General features: G+C 37.3%; 1 protein-coding gene across 4 annotated transcripts in view; it reads left to right on the plus strand.

Annotated features, from left to right (window-relative positions):
* Positions 1-5956, plus strand: part of LOC103698342 (ABC transporter G family member 1-like) — a 12558-nt gene extending 6602 nt beyond the window's left edge. For 2 of the 4 annotated variants that reach the window (XM_039118951.1, XM_039118952.1), the window contains 7 exons: positions 1592-1671; positions 2052-2516; positions 3220-3306; positions 3405-3533; positions 3656-3847; positions 4374-4460; positions 5163-5956. In XM_039118951.1, the coding sequence (XP_038974879.1) occupies positions 2079-2516; positions 3220-3306; positions 3405-3533; positions 3656-3847; positions 4374-4460; positions 5163-5837 (1608 nt within the window). In that variant the 5' untranslated portion in view covers positions 1592-1671; positions 2052-2078 and the 3' untranslated portion in view covers positions 5838-5956. Of the gene's footprint in view, positions 1-38; positions 372-1457; positions 1672-2051; positions 2517-3219; positions 3307-3404; positions 3534-3655; positions 3848-4373; positions 4461-5162 lie in introns of those variants that run through there. The other 2 variants (XM_039118949.1, XM_039118950.1) reach the window with 2 other exon arrangements.
* The last annotated feature ends 15069 nt before the right edge of the window (positions 5957-21025 follow it).

The raw sequence follows: 21025 nt of genomic DNA on the forward strand, positions 1-21025 counted from the left end.
CTGGGTTTCCCTCGTCTATAAATTTCCTCTCCAACTTAAGTTAGAAGCACCAACCAAGCTAAATTAAGCTCTCTCGTCTCTCTGTCTCCAAGTTATGGGCTCTTTGGAAGTGAAAGTAGAAATGGAGGAGGTTCGTTGGAATGCCATGGCCGGAGGTGGTGACCGGCCGGTGAAGCATGAGGTGCAGAGGGGGTGGGAGGAGGAAGGGCTATACTTAACGTGGGAGGATCTGTGGGTGACCGCATCCAACGGTAAGGGTTCGTCGAGGGTGATACTGGCTGGGCTCACCGGGTACGCCCGGCCTGGGGAGGTTCTAGCCATCATGGGTCCATCGGGCTGTGGCAAGTCCACTCTTCTTAATGCCTTGGCAGGTAACAAAAGGACCATCTACCAGGTGGTGTTCGTACCTTCCTTCACCTTAAAAAAAAGGAAAACAAAATTAGTAGCATGAATTTTTTATTATTAGAAGTACAGAGTTTTTTTTTTTTTGTTTTGAGAAACTTAATATTTTCGATTGTATTAAGAAACTAAGCAGATAAGAGAGAAGGCAAGTAAACAAACAAGGGAGTCTAAGGACGACTTAACCATTTCCTAATCACCTTGCTTATAAATCCTCTTTCATCAAATAGCACAAGAAAATCTCTAATCTCCTTTTATATATCTAAGGGCTTGCTTTGAAGAAGATCCAGGGTCCTAATCCTAGGTATTGTTTTAATGGATTAAAATAATCTCTTTTATAACCTTTTTTTCATACTCTTATCACCTAAATAGTGATAGGATTAGGCAAGTTCTCATACAGTCAGGAGGTTGAAGTAATTGAGGGTCCTCAACATCTTTACTAATATATATATATATATATATATATATATATATATATATATATATATATATTAATTGGGAGAGAGGGAGAGAGGGTAATTGGGGGAGAGAGTATTAATTGGAGGGTTGAGAGGGTGAGTTAATTTTGGATTGTAAAAAGACATAAATCCCCTTAAGAGTTATAAAAAGTAAGGATATTTTTTGTACAATGAAAAATGGGTAGATTGATAACCTACCATAACAGAGAATAGGTTATCAATCCCCATATAAATATATATATATATATATATATATATATATATATATATATATATATATATATATATATATATATATATATATATATATATATATATATGAAGAAGCTTTCATAAATATATTTCTTTTTACTGTGAATGATGCATTTACCTTAGATTAATTTTCTCTATTTCTTTGATACCCCCAAAAAAAAAAAAAAAAGCAACCAAAAACAAGAATATATTTATTATGTTACCTTGCTTCCCACATGCATCAGATGCGTGCATAATATCAACTGTTTAGAATAAAATATTATCTAAAATAATATTGTTGAGTAGGACAAGACTACTTGGCCAGGTGATCTAGGACTAAATCCAGTTTTCTGTATTCATTTTTAACAGTCAAGAAGCCAATCAAGACATGACATAGTGGCAAAACAGTTAAAACACATGGAATGTTGGTAGCAAGAAGATACGTGCTAGTTGGAGCATTAGAACTTGGATTATAACTCGGTAATAATAATATCTACTTGCAGGGAGACTCGACTCAGGTACAAAACAATCTGGACAAGTGTTGGTAAATGGTTGGCGTCAGACGCTAGCATTTGGGACTTCTGTGAGCACATCTTTTCCTTTTTCCTGCACTTCAGTATTCTTTCTCTTCATAATTCTTCAAATTGTTACCAGTCTTTTAATACATACATGGCTACAGCACTCAAACATCTGAGGATTATGGGTTTAACCGAGCCAAGCTTGAAATAGCCTGGGTCTAATCAAGCTTAGCTTGAAATTAATTGAGTCTGAAGTTTGCATCAAGATTTGCACCTTTATATGTGACCTTGCTTGCTTGATCTAATTTCAAGCCTATCTTCTATTACATGGATACCATAGCCCTTGCATTTGTGAAAAACTTGTAATACTCATCCAAGCTTGTGATGCTAACAAACTAATATTGATATGCATACTTATAAAACGATCTTTTCCTCATTAATATAGGCTTATGTGACCCAAGATGACATTCTGATGACAACTCTGACGGTGAGAGAAGCTGTATACTATTCTGCACAGCTCCAACTGCCAGACTCCATGTCTAAATCTGAGAAGAAGGAGAGAGCAGAGACGACTATAAGGGAGATGGGCTTGCAAGAAGCTATGGACACAAGGATTGGAGGGCAGGCATCTAATGGAATAAGTGGTGGCCAGAAGAGGAGGGTTAGCATTTGCATAGAGATTTTAACACGACCAAAGCTTCTCTTCTTGGATGAACCCACAAGTGGACTAGACAGTGCTGCATCATATCACGTTGTGAATCGCATCATCGACCTATCTCGACATCATGGAAGGACTATTATCGCTTCGATCCATCAGCCTAGCAGTGAAGTTTTTGAGCTTTTTGATAACTTGTGCCTTTTATCTTCTGGCAAAACAGTTTATTTTGGACCTGCTTCTTTAACTAATGAGGTGAGCATGAGTTTCGTAATGGCCATAATTTTTTCTTTTTGGAATAAAAGCACAAATTGTTCTAATTGATCAATATCTCGACTTTAATCTATCTATCTATCTATCCTCTATTGATATCATAGAATATATAACTACTGGGTAGATCATTACCATGTCTCTATCAAAGAGTGATTCAAATTTCAAATTATTCTGTTTTCATAATAAAAATTATTCAATACTTCAAGCTTTTATATTTTATCAGTTATTTTTCAAGCTCATTTTTGGAAGCAGGCTGTTAATCTAAGAACTCTCCACTTTTTTGATCTGAACCAGTAACTGTTATTATAACCAACCATCTATGGACCATTAAAACAGACAAGATCAAGATCTTATATAGTAATCATACGACAGGCAGGTGTAATTAATTTCAAGTTCAGGAAAAATTTATGTCATTAATGATCAAATAGTCAATTTGAGTTTACCTTTTCTTCCATGACATTGTCGCATGTCTGCTGAATCTATTTCATATGCACCCTACATGAGGAATTCCTGCGTCTTCTTTTTGTACTTTAAAAATTGAAAACTTGCTTTTGAAAAATTTAGTCTGATTGAAAACTTGCATTCTCCTAAAGATATGACACTGAATGAATAAAGGTTAGAAAATGTTGGAAGTGCAATCAAACCTTTGACTTCTAATGATTCAGTATTCTATTTTCTCTTGCAGCTTTTTGCTCAAAATGGATTTCCATGCCCATCCATGAGAAACCCCTCTGATCACTTCCTCAGAACTATCAACAAAGACTTTGATGAGGTTAGACAGTTCCTTGTGCATTTCTGTATCAAGTTCTTGAACAAACTTGAATATACAAAAGAAAAGTGCTTACGATTTTTTTCTTCTCTCCCAATTAGGAGATTGTAAAAGGCTGTAGTAGCCAATCAAAAACCACTGCTGAAACCATTGATATCCTCATAAGATCATACAAGCTATCCAATATCCACCAAGAAGTTGAGAGGCGAGTAGCTGAGATGCGCAGATTGGTACGTCAATTACATGAATCTTCCTTGACCATGATTCTATTATTCATAGCATTACTGCTGCAGAAGAGAATGCAAAGATTTAATCACAAGATCAATTATCACAAAGAGGTTTCCTTTTGCAGGGAGGAGATGGCGTGAAGAAGGGAAGTCAAGCTAGTTTCACTACTCAGTGCATTGTCCTCACCAAAAGATCATTTAAAAACATGTACAGAGATCTAGGATACTACTGGCTGCGACTCGTAATTTATGCTATATTGTGTCTATGCATTGGCACCATGTTTTATGACATTGGACATAGCTATGGATCAATTCAGGTGAAATGCCTAACTCTGAAGGATACTTGTTACAACCTTTGTTTTCTAGGATATTTTTTTCAAGAGCCTTAACAGGCTAGCCTAAACTCAATTTTATAGAGTAGCTAAATGAATCAAACTATAGACCTTCAAGTAACGACCATGTTTTATGACTGGCTTGCAACCTGCTATCACTTAGGTCCGAGTTAAGGCCAAGACAATTTTAGCAGAAGAGGTGCCTATGGTAATACTAGGGATCCGCAGTTATACAAGAGAAATCCGTTTTATTCATCATATAAGCCCATACAGCCATAGTCATGTAAAAAATCCAAATGGCATAGAAGAAGGCAATGGTAACTGATGAATGTGTCGTAATTCAACTTTAGGCACAGAAAATAAAGCCAGAAAGGTCGATTTAATACTCAACCTTGAACTAGATATATTTCAATATTGAATTTAGAACAACATGGTATTTGTTGATAGTTCAGTGATCTTTATTGGAAAAAAGTGTAACCAAGGAACTGATGTGTATATTTAAACTTCCCAGGCTCGGGGTTCGGTGCTTCTGTTCGTATCATCATTCCTAACTTTTATGGCAATTGGTGGTTTTCCTTCCTTTACAGAAGAGATGAAGGTTAGTGGCATTCTTAATGTTCATTATTTGCAAATTTCAGAAGTCCTATTTATCCATGAATTCAAACTATGCTTGGTAATATAAGCTCCTGTAATATTGCTTCTGCTCTCGCCACGATCAGCATGTTTCACAGATCGATAGAAGTATGTATTCAAACTAAAACACCAATATGGCATTTAGAATCCCAGCTTCAATTCTACGAGTTCCACTCGATCAGTATTTTACATATCAATTTCAACAAAACTCTTTCATGTAGACCTGTTCTGGATATATGTAATTTGGCAAGCCATCACATTGGTTGTTCTAAGCGAGCAACTTCATGTGTTTGGTTTGTAGCTTGACAAATATTTTGTAATTGGATTTACCAAAACCTACTTAATTACAGTAATTTGTCCTATAGAAATTGGCCATTGGACAAGTTTTGCAAGATGGAGGCTACAACGACAATTTTTGGGCTAATCATAAAGGTGTTCTTTTTGCGAGTAATGGCCAGCCAAACATTACATACAACCAAGTAATCACATAAAACAGCTGCCATAAATGCAATTACTATGACATGTAATTTCAGCTACGTGAAAACTCTAGTCACTGGTAATCAAAGGAGTTCATAGTTGTAAAATAATTTTTTAATTGCTCATAGATTATTTCATAAATGTGTTATGAAGTTGTCACTAACATGTCAACTTTTTTTTTGATCCAAAGATCTTTCAAAGAGAGAGACTAAATGGGCATTATGGTGTCACCGCATTCATGATAAGTAACATGCTTTCTTCCGCACCATATATAGCTCTTGTCTCTGTAATCCCGGCAGCCATGGCTTACTACCTTATTGGCCTCCAAAGCGGAGTTGATCACTTCATTTTCTTTGCTATGGTGTTGTATGCATCGATGTTGCTTGTTGAGGGCATGATGATGATCGTCGCTAGCATTGTGCCCAATTACCTCATGGGCATCATCACCGGTGCCGGAATTCAAGCAACGATGATACTATCGGCCGGCTTTTTCCGATTGCCGAATGATCTTCCGAAGCCAGTGTGGCGATACCCAATGTACCACATAGCCTTCCATAAGTATGCCAACCAAGCTTACTACAAGAATGAGTTCATTGGACTTTCCCTTCCCAACATCCAAGCTGGGGCTGCAGCCACTATTACTGGGGAGGAAATTGTGAGGGATTTTTGGCAGATGGAGGTGGGCTACTCTAAGTGGGTTGATCTTGCCATACTGTTTGGTATGGTTATTCTATACAGGATCTTGTTTTTGGTCATTGTGAAGACTAGGGAAAAGGTGAAGCCCATGGTTAGGGCTGGTCTAAACAGGCCACCCAAACACGTCATAGGGACGCCCTCAACACCTCTAGCTGATGTAAGCCCATAAAAAGATTTTTTTCTCTTTTTTCTTCATTTTACTACGTCTAATCAATGTATTTGGTCCATGTAATTCTGATGTTTTATTTAAAAGTGGGACCATCTGATTAATCATTGTTTTTCGAGTAATATCCAGGATTTTGATGTAGACCTCCTCAAGGATAAGTAGGTAAAGGAGAAGTGCTAACCAATTGAGCTAACAATTGTTTGTGTTTGATGGAGTGTTCTGATGTCGTAGATAGAGAGTTGATAGGTGTAGTTCCATTTAACCCTTATTTATTTGTTTTCTTTGTACCTTGGCTATCTGAGTAAATGTTAGAATTCGGCCGGGGCGATTCAAATAAACTAGTGCTGCAAGAAGAGAACGTCCATATTAATATATAAGATCGAGAGTTCAATGTCAGCATCTCCATGATTCCCAAGCATACAACATTGCCTACTTCCCTAGCTACATGTATCCATGTTTTCCACTACAATCCATTGTCCATACTTCTCAAGCTTCATGCATCACATGTGGCGCCATACTCTAGTCTAGATAACAAAAAAAAAATGCAGGAGAGAGGGGGTATCTAGAGTCCAGCATGGAGTCAAAGTTGCTGGAATGGAGAAGCTAATATATAATAGCCTATTGCATTGTTGCTTTAAACTAAATTTTGCTTACTATTAAGTCTAATGTATGTTGTTGATTGATCTTCTCCTTTATCAATTTAATTTTTTGAGGTCAATTGGTTAATTTAATTCGAAACTCAGATTTGCTAGAGGTCTGACTGATCTAGTCACCTACTCTCTTTTCGCTTCTTTCTGGTGAACTCAATTTAATGGGGCGGGCACCAAAAAAAGAAAGTGTGGAGTAGGTTTCCTATTTTACCATGTTTTTCCTAGTGTCTATTTTAAAGAAGAAACCCAAAAATTAGGGACTCCTCCTACTAACAAAGTTTGCCAATCCTTTGGTTATAAAAATCAGAAAAAGAGGAGATCTCTTTTTTTTATTGTTTCCAAAACATAGTTTTTATTGATACATACAACATGGTCAGATGATACATATTAAGTAAATTAATCATCTAGCAAGCCAACACACACCTCTAGATAAACCAAAACACAGTTTCAGAACATAGTGTTCACCAAATATACAGTACATGGCCAAGTGATGTATACTTAGCAAATTAATTAGTTATCTAACAACTCAATATATACTTTTAAACAAATTGATACATAGTTTCTAAAATATCATATATACTACAAGGCCAGATGATATACACTCATCAACTTTCTAATAGATACTGCAAACTTTTTTGATACACACTCAATAGTGATCCAGTATACATCTTCAGAGAAATCGATATATATTTTTCAGAATGTACTTTTTATCAGTATACACAATATTGTCAGGTGATACACATAAATTAATAATCTAGCAGTCCAATACATATATGTAAGTACATCGATATGTAGTTTTCAGAACATCGCGTCATCAGTACCAATACACAATACACAATTTTCTAATTTTATTGAATCGGGTCAATAGTCTCATCTACCAGCAAATATAATATGGATTATTCACGCTGGTTGCAAAATCTACCACACGTAGTATGCGTGGTCTTTGTTCTAATCCATTAGAAGGACTAAAATACTAGGACTAAGTATTAGAGTAGACCGAGTCCTATTTCATGTTTGTACACGTCTCATCTATGTCTTTATAACTTGTTAACTACGAGGCGATGTCAATCATATATTTAATCCAACCGAATCTAGCAGAGAGCAGTCATGATCAGGTAATGGTGAAACCTCTTACCAATGAAGTCCATGATAACCTAATAGATTGTACCAAGTTGAGGAAGAACGCCATGGGCCACCTGTCTCACATAAAATATCACTTGGCTCCTTATGATGTTGGCACAGCTAGGAAGGACTCAACGAACCCCATATATTCTGCGCTGGTCCCGTGGTCTCGTTCCCTCATTACCACATGGATGAAGGAACCTTTTCCTGTTATTGAATGGGTAACCCCTCGCATTACTCCAAGAAGAGAGTACTATGAATACTATCTAATCATTACTATCTAATCATCAGTCTGGGAGCATCTAACCAACAAGTCAAATACTCTTTACCATTACCTGTTTTTTTAGTTGGTTAGATTTGTACTAAGTACAAAGATCTAATGGCAGGTCAAATGCTCTTAGTTTTGACTGGTTGTCAGGTTAGCAACCGATGCATATTTTTTGGGAGGAAGCATATTTGTGATGAACCTATGAGAGTCCAAATGGAGGCTTAGAAAAATTGAAAGTTTGGTCCTAAAAATGGCTCTAGTATTTTGTCTGATGCTTTGATGTTGATTTATTGACGTATTATTAGATGTCACGCCCCGAAACCAATATCCGGATCCGGCACGCGACAGAGCTGCATACTTTCTAAGGCAAAGCCCTAAAGAATATACAAGGCCTAAAAATTTAGTATAACCTCAATATCCGTAATCAATAATGATCTCAATTCATACGAAACAACAAAGTTGGTCCAATTACAAGATTTGATTATCGAACCAGTGTTAGTGATTCTCTATCTAATCATCCCCTCCACTTGTGATCTTAACCAGCGCCATATACTATGTAACCTACAACTCTGAAAAAGAGAAAGAGAAAGGGGTTGTGAGCTTTACAGCCCAGTATGAATCCCCACACATCTACACCAACACAATAATAATACAAATTTGAAACCGCAAAAAATCGTTGCACACATCATAAAATCACAAACCAGCTATCAATAATACTCGAATAATCAGAATAAATATATACATCAAATATCAATAGAAATCCAACCACTCAAGAGTGATATATGATATGATATCTTATAAATTTTTAATAGTATTTCCAATGCTTTTCATTCCAATCCTTTTAAACTTGATCTAAAACAATTATCTTTTCGATTTTGGGCTAAATCTCGGTCACGTTTTCAGCCTGTAATGGGGCAACTAGTAGTTTCACATTTTCGGCCTATGAAGGGGCAACCAATAATTTCATATTTCTGGCCTATAATGGAGCAACTAGAGCTGATCAAAATCCGAGTCGGGCCGGGCTCAAGCCGGGCTCTACAGCAGAAATTAGGCCCGATGGTCTTTCCCAGGCCCGGCCCGGCCCGACTGTCAGGCTTAAATTTTTGTCTAGGCCCGACCCGACTTTATAAATCTGGTTCTAGGCCCGTCTAGCCCGGTCCGACCCGATAGGCTCGATCTGACAGGCCCGATTTTTTCTTTGTTTGGAATCTGAAAATGGGCTAGAATGGCCCGACCAGGCCCGGCCCAATTTTTTTGGTCGGGCCGCTTTTCCTGCCCAGGCCCGACCCATGGGCCTTTTTTTAATGCCCAAGCTCGAAAAATTTCGGGTCGGGCTGGGCGGGCCAGAGGCCCGTGATCGGCTCTAGGAGCAACCAAGAGTATCACATTTTCGACATGTGACAAGGCAACCAGTAGTTTCACATTTTCGGCTAATGACGGGGCAACTACATAGTATCACATTTCCACATTTTCGGCCAATGACAGGGCAACTACATAGTATCACATTTTCACATTTTCGGCCTATAACGGGGCAACCAGTAGTTTCACATTTCCAACCTGTAACGGGGCAGCAAATAGTTTCATATTTCCAACCTGTAACGGGGCAACCAATAGTATCACATTTTCAACCTGTTATGGGCCAATCGATAGGATAACATTTTCATACCGTGACAGGGCAACCAATGATAATAAGATAAGCCCAAAGTCCTTGTTCATTTAATCAAGTTCACATCTAGACATCAATTCCTTTTTATTTCCAGTTTTAGATTAATTATGGTCACGTTTCCAACCCGTGACAGGGCAATCAATATAACATGGTTAGTTAAGAGCACCACATCCATTAGTCCGATTATGCAAGCGTAAGTTATAATCATATACGCATCTATCATACCATCAATCACAAGTATACTTGATCAAAATATAATTTAATGTAGAAACCATCGTAAGACTTTCTTGCTTCTTACTTATTTGGATCATTAGTATATGATATATATATATATATATAGGTACAAAAATATTTATATATGCAGGTCGACGTACAAGAATTCTTATCTCTTTGCTGATAATCAGACAGACTAATCACCTACCCACACAGCGAGCTACGAACCAGGTTGAGCAGAACCCTATTCAACGTCCTCTTGTCCAAAAGATTGCTCTCCTACAGAACTAAGTCAACATCAAAAATTATCCGAGGTATCCGACAATCCAAAACCCTCTAATGATTCACTAAAGGGTCCACCATCACGTAGTAATCTAGGACTACCTTCTGAATCATTTTAACCAAAATTTTCTCAAATCAAGTTAGAGTCCAAGATCTCATTGGGCTTCTTCCTTCCTGGATGATTGTAGCACCATACAAAATCAGGGTTGATCATAAAAAAAGATTCATATAGAAAGATATACGACTCCAACTAGATAACAATACTTAATTGTTTGAATCAGTCAGTACGGCTTAACTCAATCCTTTTGATCAAGAAACATATATCTAATTAAGGTAATAGATCAGATGTTATTAATTATGGATTCAATAGTGGCTGACAATAGTCATGTGTAGGACGGACAGGGTCGACTAGGTAATAGTGTCCAACAATTTGGGTCAATCTACTCTGGCCAGTCCAACTAGTCAAATCATAAAACAAGAATAAGACTATGGTACAAATAATACAATAGGGATTCATGATGATAGATTTCAAAGATACTCGGCAATGGTCGGGGTAAGGCTAGCATGATGGGCGGTCGTAGTGACACTGTTCCAAGACCCTCTACTGGGTCAACCCAAGTCCACAATAATAATATTTGGGACCCTCCTGCTGAGGCGCAGAGTACCCCAATTAGAATCTTCTTGCACAGATCACTCTCTTCCTACGTAATTAAACTTAATTATTAAAAGAGAATGAAATAGTGGACTAGTAAGCTAGATTGCCTACCAGCGTCCACCAAGGGTCCTTCACCAGGTCCCCCGAGTCCCTTCTACCACCTATCTGAGTCAACTAGAGAGAAAGTAGAGAGAGAAATTATCTAGATAGAGAGAGAAAAAATAGAGAGAAGAGAGAGATAAGTAGAGAGAAGTCAACCCAAAAACTCAGGACCCCTCGTACGGTCGCATAACATTGACTCGGAACCCTTCTTATGGCTGCATAACGCCGACCCAAGACCAATACCGACTCAAAACTCCAGGTCACAACACTGGTCCACTAAAATATGTAGAGAGAGAATGAGTAGAGAAAGAAAGAGTGATAAAAAGAAAGAAATCAAGAGGGGGAGGAGAGAGAAAGAGAAGAGGAGAGAGGAAATAAAGGAAGAAGAAGAGAGCCGTGAGGCCCTCTCTCCTTTCCTCCCTCTTCTTTCCGAACAGGTGCTCAGCGACAATAGCCACTCGTGGTCGGCAACCCCTCCCCCAGTGACCGATGATCCATGGCGGCGCCGGCGGCGTGCCACGCTCGGCAGCAGCCGACAAAATGGAAGGAGTAACATGAAACAGGGGAGATCCTGTTCATGATTATTTCGGCGACTCACTGGTCGAATTTCGAAGAAAAGACACTGGCCTAACAACCAAAAGAAGGAGAGAAAAACCAACCACCACAACTCACCTCCGGCAAGCTCTTCCAGCCAAATTGACGACGAAATCTCCGAGATCCTTTCCGGCAACTACCTCAAAAATTATCTCAAAACTAGCAATTGATCGAGTAGGACAAGTTATGCTACGAGGGAAGACGAATGGCCTTTTTATAGGCTCAAATCCAGGCACTGTCGGGGTGCAGGATGCCTTCGAAGTTTGGTCCTTGTTGGACTCGAGGAGGAAGGAGGCTCCCATCGGGAGTCTTCCTCCCCTAGCTCTAGTGCCGGGTGCATGGCCCAGACGGCCAGCCCAAGCCCAACATGCTGGACCAGGCCCACTGAAACAAGGGGCTCTACATTCTTCCATGAACGAACGGGATCCTGTGAGGATTCTTGGGAAGTGTGGGGTTGCATGCAAAGTGAGAGGAGCTCGTCTTGGAGCTAGCATGCAGTTCAATATTGATATTGAGAGGGAAGATTGGAAGCTGGCTCTTGTTCTACAACTTTTATGAGACCTTAGATATTGTGGACTGTGACCTTAGCTAGCACTTACATTGAGACCTTAGATATTGCCATTTGTGATCTTAGTGAGCACCTATGCAGGGTGGCTTGGCTCAAAAGTTTTGATACAGGCCAAAACAAGAGACAATTATGGAAATTCTGATGTGGTTCAGCTTGTATTGTTGTCACTTTATTGGACGAAATGAGCATTTTAGAAAGAAGGGTGTTGTGTCAACATTGCCACTTCAGACTTTTTATTCTGATACACACCAAGCAAATTAGTCATCTAGTAAGCTAACACACGCTTCTAGGTAAACCAAAATACAGTTTCCAGATCATAGTGTTCACCAGTATATAGTACATGGCCAAGTGATACATACTTAGAAATTAATCATCTAGCAACTCAATACATACCTCTAAATAAATTGATACAGTTTCTAAAACATCATGTTCATCAGTACATACTGCAAGGCCAGATGATAATTAAATACTCGTCAACTTTCTAATGCATACTTTAAGCTTCTTTGATACATACCCAGTAGTGATCCAATATGCACCTCCAAATAAATCATACATATTTTTCAAAATATGCTTTTATTAGTATACACTACATGATCAAGTGATACATACCAAACAAATTAGTAATCTAGTAACTCAATACACATCTCTAAGTAAATTGATATGTAGTTTCTAGAACATTGCGTCAACGGTATCAGTACACAATACTCAATTTTCTAACTTTATTGAACATAAAAAATTATATACATACCATTACTTAAATTTCATTACCTCTTAGGTGTAAAGATCTTAGAAGAAAAGAGAAGGATTCGAAAGAGGAGAAAGGGATTCGAAAAAGGGAAGGAAGATCTCATAGGCGGAAGAGATGATTTGATGAGGAATAGAATGGATGGAAAGATTTGATGAGAAAAAAGAGGATGATGTGCGCGATTTTCTTTCTTTCTTTTTTTTTTTAAATCACGGGACTGACGGCTATGTTAGATCTTAAAAAAAGAAAGGCACTAAAGCAAAATAAGAAGCCCACCTTATATTTTCTTCTCTAGCACATGCTCCATATGATTTTTGTTCAATAGGGTCAATAGTGTTAGTTTCTATCCATGAGGATGCCGTAATAGGACTTCAATTGTACAAGTCTAAAAAGGTTAATACTAAGAACAGTCAGTCTCAATTACCAGCAAATATAATACGTATTATTCTCGTATTATTCTCGCTGGTCGCAAAATCTGCCACACGTAATATGCGTGGTCTTTGTTCTAATCCTTTTGGAGGACTAAAGGACTATGACTACGTGTTAGAGTAGACCGATCGAGTCCTATTTCATGTTTGTACACGTCTCATTTATATATTATAACTTGTCTTGTAGTTAACGAGGCGATGTCAATCATATATTTAATCCAACCGAATCTAGCAGAGAGCAGCCATGATCAGGTAATGGTGAAACCTCTTACCATGAACTCCATGATAACCTAATAGATTGTACCAGTTGAGGAAAAACGCCATGGGCCGGCCACCTGTCTCACATAAAATATCACTTGGCGTCTTATGATGTTGGCACAGCTAGGAAGGACTCAATGAACCCTTCCTCTCGTTCCCTCATTACCCCATGGATGAAGGAACCTTTTTCTGTTATTGAATGTGTAACCCCTCGCATTACTCCAAGAAGAGAGTACTATGCCTAAGGTCTTATTAATGACTATCTAATCATCAGTCTGGGAGCATCTAACCAGCGAGTCAAATACTCTTTACCATTACCTGTTTTTTCGTTGGTTAGATTTGTACTAAGTACAAAGATCTAATGGCAGGTCAAAGGCTCGTAGTTTTAACTGGTTGTCAGGTTAGCAACCGACGCATATTTTTTGGGAGAAAGCATATTAATTTGTGATGAACCTATGAGAAAGTCCAAATGGAGGCTCGGAAGAATCGAAAGCTTGGTTCTGAAAATGGCTCTAGTATTATCTCTGATGCTTTGATGTTGATTTATTGGCGTATTAGAAACATAGAAAGGAAGAAAGTTCTTTAATGTCTTGTAATCTAGGGAACCTCAAGTTTGGATATTCTAACTTAATTACCGGGAGAAAGACATGGCAACTTGAATGAAGTTTCTAGGAAAGTGTCAGCATTCTTTGACAGAAAACTATGGACTATTAACTCTCCAAGGTTGGATGAATCAAAAACAATCAAATCAAGGATTAACCTTGGAGCTGCTGAGCATTGAAAATATATATTTATATCTGGATTTTTTGCAGTGTTTAATATTTGATATGAAGAAACTCGATCTCAGATCCTCTCTGAATAGCCTAGCCAGTCCATCTTCGACCAGCCAATCCTTCCAATGGGAAGGAGAGAAAGAGCGAGAGCAAGAGCATAGTGGTAGGAATGGACGAAGAGAAGAGTCAAAACTCACGCAATTCCCCCTATTTTTTAACTCAGTCAAAAAATTAAGTGTTCCGTCGGTGATACATGGTTACTAGTCTATCAAAAACCCAGTCCAAGGTCTCTTCTTCTTTCTCTAATTGACCGTATGCTAATTGCCAAGATGTAATATATGTTCTATCCATCATGCAATATAGTCAAAAGGCCTCAATTAAGTACAAATTAAATCAAGAGCTACTTTTTGAAATTATTGGGCAGACATTTCAAACCAAGTCCACTCTCACTGGTACAACCATCATGATTGACAATAAAATAATTAGTAGTTATTTTGACAAGCAATCTATAAGATCACGGAATTGTAACATTTCCAACTTCCAAGGGGATTTGTGGACTTGATCTCAAAGGTCTTATCATTTGAGTGTATCCTAGATGAAAACACTCCAAATCTGACCAACTTGGGACTCTAAAGAAATATCCTCTCAAAAATTATCCCTTCTCTATCATCATCTCAATCTTTTGAATGCATCTTGCATATAGAAATGTTAATGTATTGGCCTAATGACCAGATTCTATATTGTTTGGACTAAGTCATCAAGTCAACTCCAATGAAAATTTTAGATATATTCAGTTTAGACCTGGTCTATTTACATAGCTATTCGAAACATATATTTTCCAAATAATAGAGGCATACTCTTTTCTCCACATTGAAAGCTCAAAAGACCTAACCCTGCTCAAGAGCCTCCAAAGCCACATTTTGAAAAGATGATAGTCATGCTCAACATATATTCTAACTTTCAATAATGTGATATATCAAAAATTTCATGTGAGAAAAAATTAAATCAGGAGGTCCGTGTACGCCAATTCTCGCTGCTTTCTAAAATCAATGGCCTGACAATTTAAATTGAACTGCTCTCACTAGCATGACCATCTAATAATTGAATTGCTCAATAAAATTAAAAAATAAAATATACAATAAATACTTGAGAATACAATCTATAAGGTCACATAATTCTAGTATATACTTCCAACTTCCAAAAAGAGCCGTTAACTTGATTTTCAATGAACTTTGCATTTGAATGTTCCTACTACATGGATAATGTCCAAATCCAACTGACTTGCAATTGTATACATAAAATATACACTCAATATTTGTTAGTTGCCTTCCATTTTTAATAGGAATGGCAATTTACTCCTTCCCATTAGGTATCTGACCTTAACCGGCCTTAATCGAGCAAGTTTTACTCGACTTGCAGCAGATGTGAGGTGGGTGCACATAATAGAAAAATTCATCCTGAATACGATCTGAATACATATAAATCTTCACGAATCCTCTCCCAGAGAAAAAAATTTGGCTTGTGTGCAAAAAAAAAGAAGAAGACTATTGTAGCTTTATCTGACCTAATCCTTTAAAATTGCCCCATCTAACTCTACCCGCACTGCTCTGAGGCAAATATGGGGTGTGTAGGGGTAATGGCCTACTTGCCTTATTCCTGACGCAATGCCATCCCTAGTTTTCAAACACATCTTGAGGCTGGAGTTTCATGAACTGATCTATGGATCAAATTTTATAGTATTAATTCAAACTAAGTCTTCAAGTTGGATCTGATGAAAGTTTAAGATATCTTTTGTTTATTCCTGATCCATTTACTTTCCTACTTGAAAAACATAAATATTTTCTAAATAACAGAGGCATGCTCTTTCCGTCTTTTATTCACTGCAAAAGCTTAGAGTGGCCCCTCATGAGCCTTCACAAAGCCATTACCAAATGATGGGTTATGCTAGATGATGTTAGACTAAGTGACTTGTGATCCTCTATAACCCTTGCCATGAATCCCACATTTAGTTCCATTGAGCGGTAATAGTTCACATTTTGAATCTTCCATGCCCTGGGAAATTTTTTCCTAGCATCGATCTTACTATTGATTCCTTGTACCTCCTAAAAATATCAAAAGCATCGACTCGTAAAGGCTTCTCATAACATAGAGAAGAATTCATCATGGAATTATAGATAAGACAGAAGTGTAAAGAACGACCATGCATCGACTATGAGAACAATTACTTTCTCAATATGTCACTGCTCAAATGTCCCTTCTAGCTAGTTTAACTAGTTTGTGAAAGCTATATTCCATATGCCTTTTAAGAAATTAGAAATATTGAGGAGACTTGTGTATTTAAGAAAAAAATAGCGAAAAGACCATGCCAACTGAATCCTCAAAAGCTGATTGACAAGATCATGATTTTGAAAATTAAAACAACCTAATATAACAACAATTTGCATTTCTTTTCTTTTTTTGAAATGATTTTTTTTCAAATTTTTGGTGATATCTATGTTTTTTTTCGAATTTTGATTCTTTTTCTTTAACTTAATTGTCCTCGAATGTCAATAACCATGATTTGGAGAAAAGTCACTGTGGTCTAGCTACCACAAATTTGACATCAAAATGTTTCAAACAATCTTCCCAATTTTCTTAATATTTGCATATCTCATTGCTCGAAATTGCCCTTAATTTATAACATGGATATGGAAGATGTCTTTTGCCGATTGATTTAGATCCTTCATTTGACACATTAATATAACATTAATATAAACTTACAAAAATCTATCTAAACTAGGAAGTTGTAGTCCCATGGTCTCAGGAGAGATTTTAGGAGTTATTACTGTAAAAGTAGACACTTGGTAGTGATTGAAAGGAAAACTTGTCACGACATATATATATATATATATATATATATGATTTTTGTATTACATCTGAACTCCAAATGCATGAGTAAAAACCCATTGAAAGCATGACGGGAAACATTAATAAACAATAGGAACGCTAAATCCCAAACAGAAATAGTACCATTGGTCTGTAATTTATTGAACTATATATTCATGAAATCATTGAAATATTCTGGATTAATCTACTTAATTACCACAAAACATTCCAAAGAATGAATTGTTTGTAAATAATTTTAGAATTTTTCAAGAACTCACAGGTACTGTTACCATGCTTCAAATGAGTAGCACCAAAGAACAAGATTTTCTTAGGGTGCTAGGCAGGGTTTGTTTCACTGCCCTGTTCTACAAGAACAAGCAACTAGAAAACTTCTGTGCAGATTAATTTGTCGAAACATTTTGTATTTATACCTGTTTAAGACCAGATTTATTAAAAACAAAGAAAATACTGATGTATAACTCAAAAACGAGGTTTTATGAAGAGTTCTATGAAGATATTTTGTATATTTAGTTCATTTTCATGGAATTTTGAAGACCATTTCCTTCTTGTTTCAATCATGGAGAGTAGTTAGTTTGGTCAATGTCTAGGTCCATGTTATCTAGAGTAGGTAGTTGTGTTTTCTTTTTTCACTTACAAACCTAACAGTTTAGGCAACCACAGTTCAGTTTTGCTGGTTCAATTTGCATACAAAAAGAATAGCATCACTCATGCGGAAAAACCAACTTGGTAGCCAATGGAGAAACATAGCACCTTTATATCCTAGATTTGCTTATAGAATTTGTTGACAAAGTTCGGTGAATCTTTCAAAGATGAACAGACCTAATTAATTTAAAAACTTCCATGCTCGCGAACAACAAAACTTATTTGAGCTGCTCGTTGTTGACAATGTCTAAAGACACCAATACAAATCCAAGTGGTCGGTATCTTCCCTTGTTGGAGTTCAAGGTTTGAATTTCGTCAAGATATTTTGGCATTTCAATTCACAAATTCTTGTGCGCTATTGGTGGGATTGTGACATGATGCATGAAACATGGCTTGTTGCTCATGGTGTTTACAATTAGATCTCATGTTCAAGTTATAAAATAGACCATACATCACCCCTTCTTTTGACATCTCTAGTAACGTACCTATCATCATACTTAATTATATACATAGAATATATATATAATATATAATACTGCAGAGTTTAACTAAGAGCATATTATGCACTATGAAACCTTGTGAATAAAAACCAAGCCAACTAAAGTCATCGTAAGCTGCAGCTTGCATATATCCAACCGTTCAATAGTGGTATCCAACCAATTATATATATATATATATATATATATATATAGACACACACCCTTTCAACCAATCTATATGACATCGTAGAGCAGCTTTTGCTAAAACTCGAGTAGTTACTTAAAAACTTGCTTCGGATATGAAATTTTGAGTATTTAGATAACAGATCGCTTCGTCCAAAGCACGCCCTACCCCTTCCGCTCGCAAAAAGCCGATTAATTCTCCAAGTGAAAAATATTAGACATTTCATTTCCTGAAACCAACTCTTTTGATGTTACTTGACGTAATATAATTTCTATATGTCTATTATAGATCTGTACCCCTTGTGATCGATAAATTTTTTGATATATATATATATATATATATATATGTGTGTGTGTGTGTGTGTGTATCTGTGTGTGTGTAGTCAAATGTTGCAAGAACATGCAACAGTATGTTATTGGACCTTGCACATATCTCTTAGTTTTGTCCTAAGCTAAAATTTTAGCTGACTTAGGACTCTTGCAGTTTTTACTTAAGGGTTTTTTTTTTAATTTATTTTTTGAAAGTAACAGTGAAAGCACCACAAATAGGCATGCGAAAAGAAAATTTTATCAAGTTTAAACACTAAAGAAAACATCCTCTAACATTCACAGGACCTTCTGTGGTGAAAAAGGACTTCCACATTAACACTAAAGAAAGCACCCAATTGCTTTTCTTATTTTTTGGCTAAAACTTCAAAAAGAAAAAAAAAATATTTGCCCATTAGCTCACATCCCCACAATGATACTTACTGAAGTTTTGCAAGCAAAGAAGCCATATTATATACAATTAATGCTATTACCGGTCCCCCATCCATTCACCACTCCGAGGCTACAGCGGGGATCGGCGAATAGGAGATGAGGGGTATCAACTAGGGCTCCACGTAGCCAGTCGCTGGTTTAAGTGAACTATATAATGACATGGCTGTCATTATTATTTTTTTTATAAAAAAATGTTTCAACTAAAAGAAACACGGTGCCAGCGGCGGAGTTGAGAACGACTCGGTCTGGATTGAGCTATATTCGGCATGCTTTGCTGGGGCGAGAGATCCTCTTGGATGGTGACTCTGCGATGGTCATTAGGTACATCAATCCTACAAGCCTTAGGTGGGGTTGGCGATTACCATCCTCTGCTGAAAGACATCCGAACTATGGTTTGTGACAGGATGGTAATCCAGGCGAGGCATGTGTTTAGGGAGGCTAATGGGGCCGTGGATTGGATGGCTTCTTTTATTGCTGACAACTCAGGGAACCACCTATGGGTGGGCGAGGCAGAGTTGTCTAGTGCTCTCCGTGATGTATTACTTTTTAACCTTCTTGAATGTATCCGCATACGTTATGCATGATACTCCTATTTTAGAAAAAAAAAAAAACACACAAAATGGCAAATTATGGTTTATTACATAATGGCCATGGTAATGGCATGATGGGTACTTACAGCGGCTGTTTTTTAAAATCCTATCATGCTTGCATCATGATGGGAGACCTCAGATACCATTTTAAAAGCTAATTGTAAGTTGTAACATCATGACAACCATTACTTCAGACCTTGATTTAATCTTACCTAACTCGTATATACCACTTCGTGTAGAACAAAAATACGAGAAGACCTTTCACGCTCACCTTACGGTGAGAATTTTGACATATAGTACCTAATTAGGTGCCAGCTAGCTAGTGTGTGGTCTTTCTTTAGTTACAGATTCCATCTTGTTTGACTTTATTTCTTTTTTAATGTTTGGCTTTAGGTAACGATGTTACCATAGTCTAGGAAGCTTATGCTTAGGAAAATCGTGCCGTACTTAGGTTATAATGTAAGGCTTCTACAAATTCTACAAACTCATAGTGGAATGTTCGGTCTTTATCTTCTTAAATAACATCATTCCTCGTCAATAAATACACGGGACCGGCCTCATAAAAGACTGTTTAATAGCAACCGTAGCATGGTTATCAAATGTGGAATTTTGGTTGGTTAAGTCTCAGTTCAGCTATCATTCTAAAGAAACCTCTAAGACACAATAAGATATATCAGGTTTTATGTGAACTCGTTCCAAAAAAAATGATAGATCTTTGAACCATCCTCCGTTGAAGGTTGGCCAACTTGTCATAAAGATGTGGTACAATAATATTTAGCCAGCATTACGTGCGGTGAGCACATCCACATACCCCTGGATCCCAAAGCATATACAAGATAAAGAAAAAATTATTTAACAAATTCTTATAACATAAACTGAACGAAGAGAGAGAGAGAGATGAAAAATAAAAATAAAACAAGCAAAGAGAGAGCTAGCGCAAGAAAAAGGGTACCAATGGTCATCACCTTTCTCTCCTCCCTCACCATCGCTACTCTCCCCTCTGATCTTTATCTCATTTTTGACCCCACCATCTAAATACTCCACCTTCTTCTTTTCTGGCATCATTGTCGTTGCCACCCTATCCAGATGATTTATGTGAAATTAAATACCTTCTAATATCCCACTTTCCCATTTGGAAGCGATGATTATAGCAAGATTTAACTCGAACAATCTTTTCTGATCCTACTCAGTGAAGGAGATGCAATGGGATCTCTCTCTCCTCTCTTTCTCGTCAATATTTAGGGTAGTGGATGGAAGGGAAAGCATAATACTTAGGGCTCCATCAAAGAAAAAAGACCTCGGTATCATTATCCTGGTCGATGGACGAC

The sequence above is a fragment of the Phoenix dactylifera genome, unplaced genomic scaffold, assembly GCF_009389715.1.
Source record: "Phoenix dactylifera cultivar Barhee BC4 unplaced genomic scaffold, palm_55x_up_171113_PBpolish2nd_filt_p 000452F, whole genome shotgun sequence".
NCBI lineage: Eukaryota > Viridiplantae > Streptophyta > Magnoliopsida > Arecales > Arecaceae > Phoenix > Phoenix dactylifera.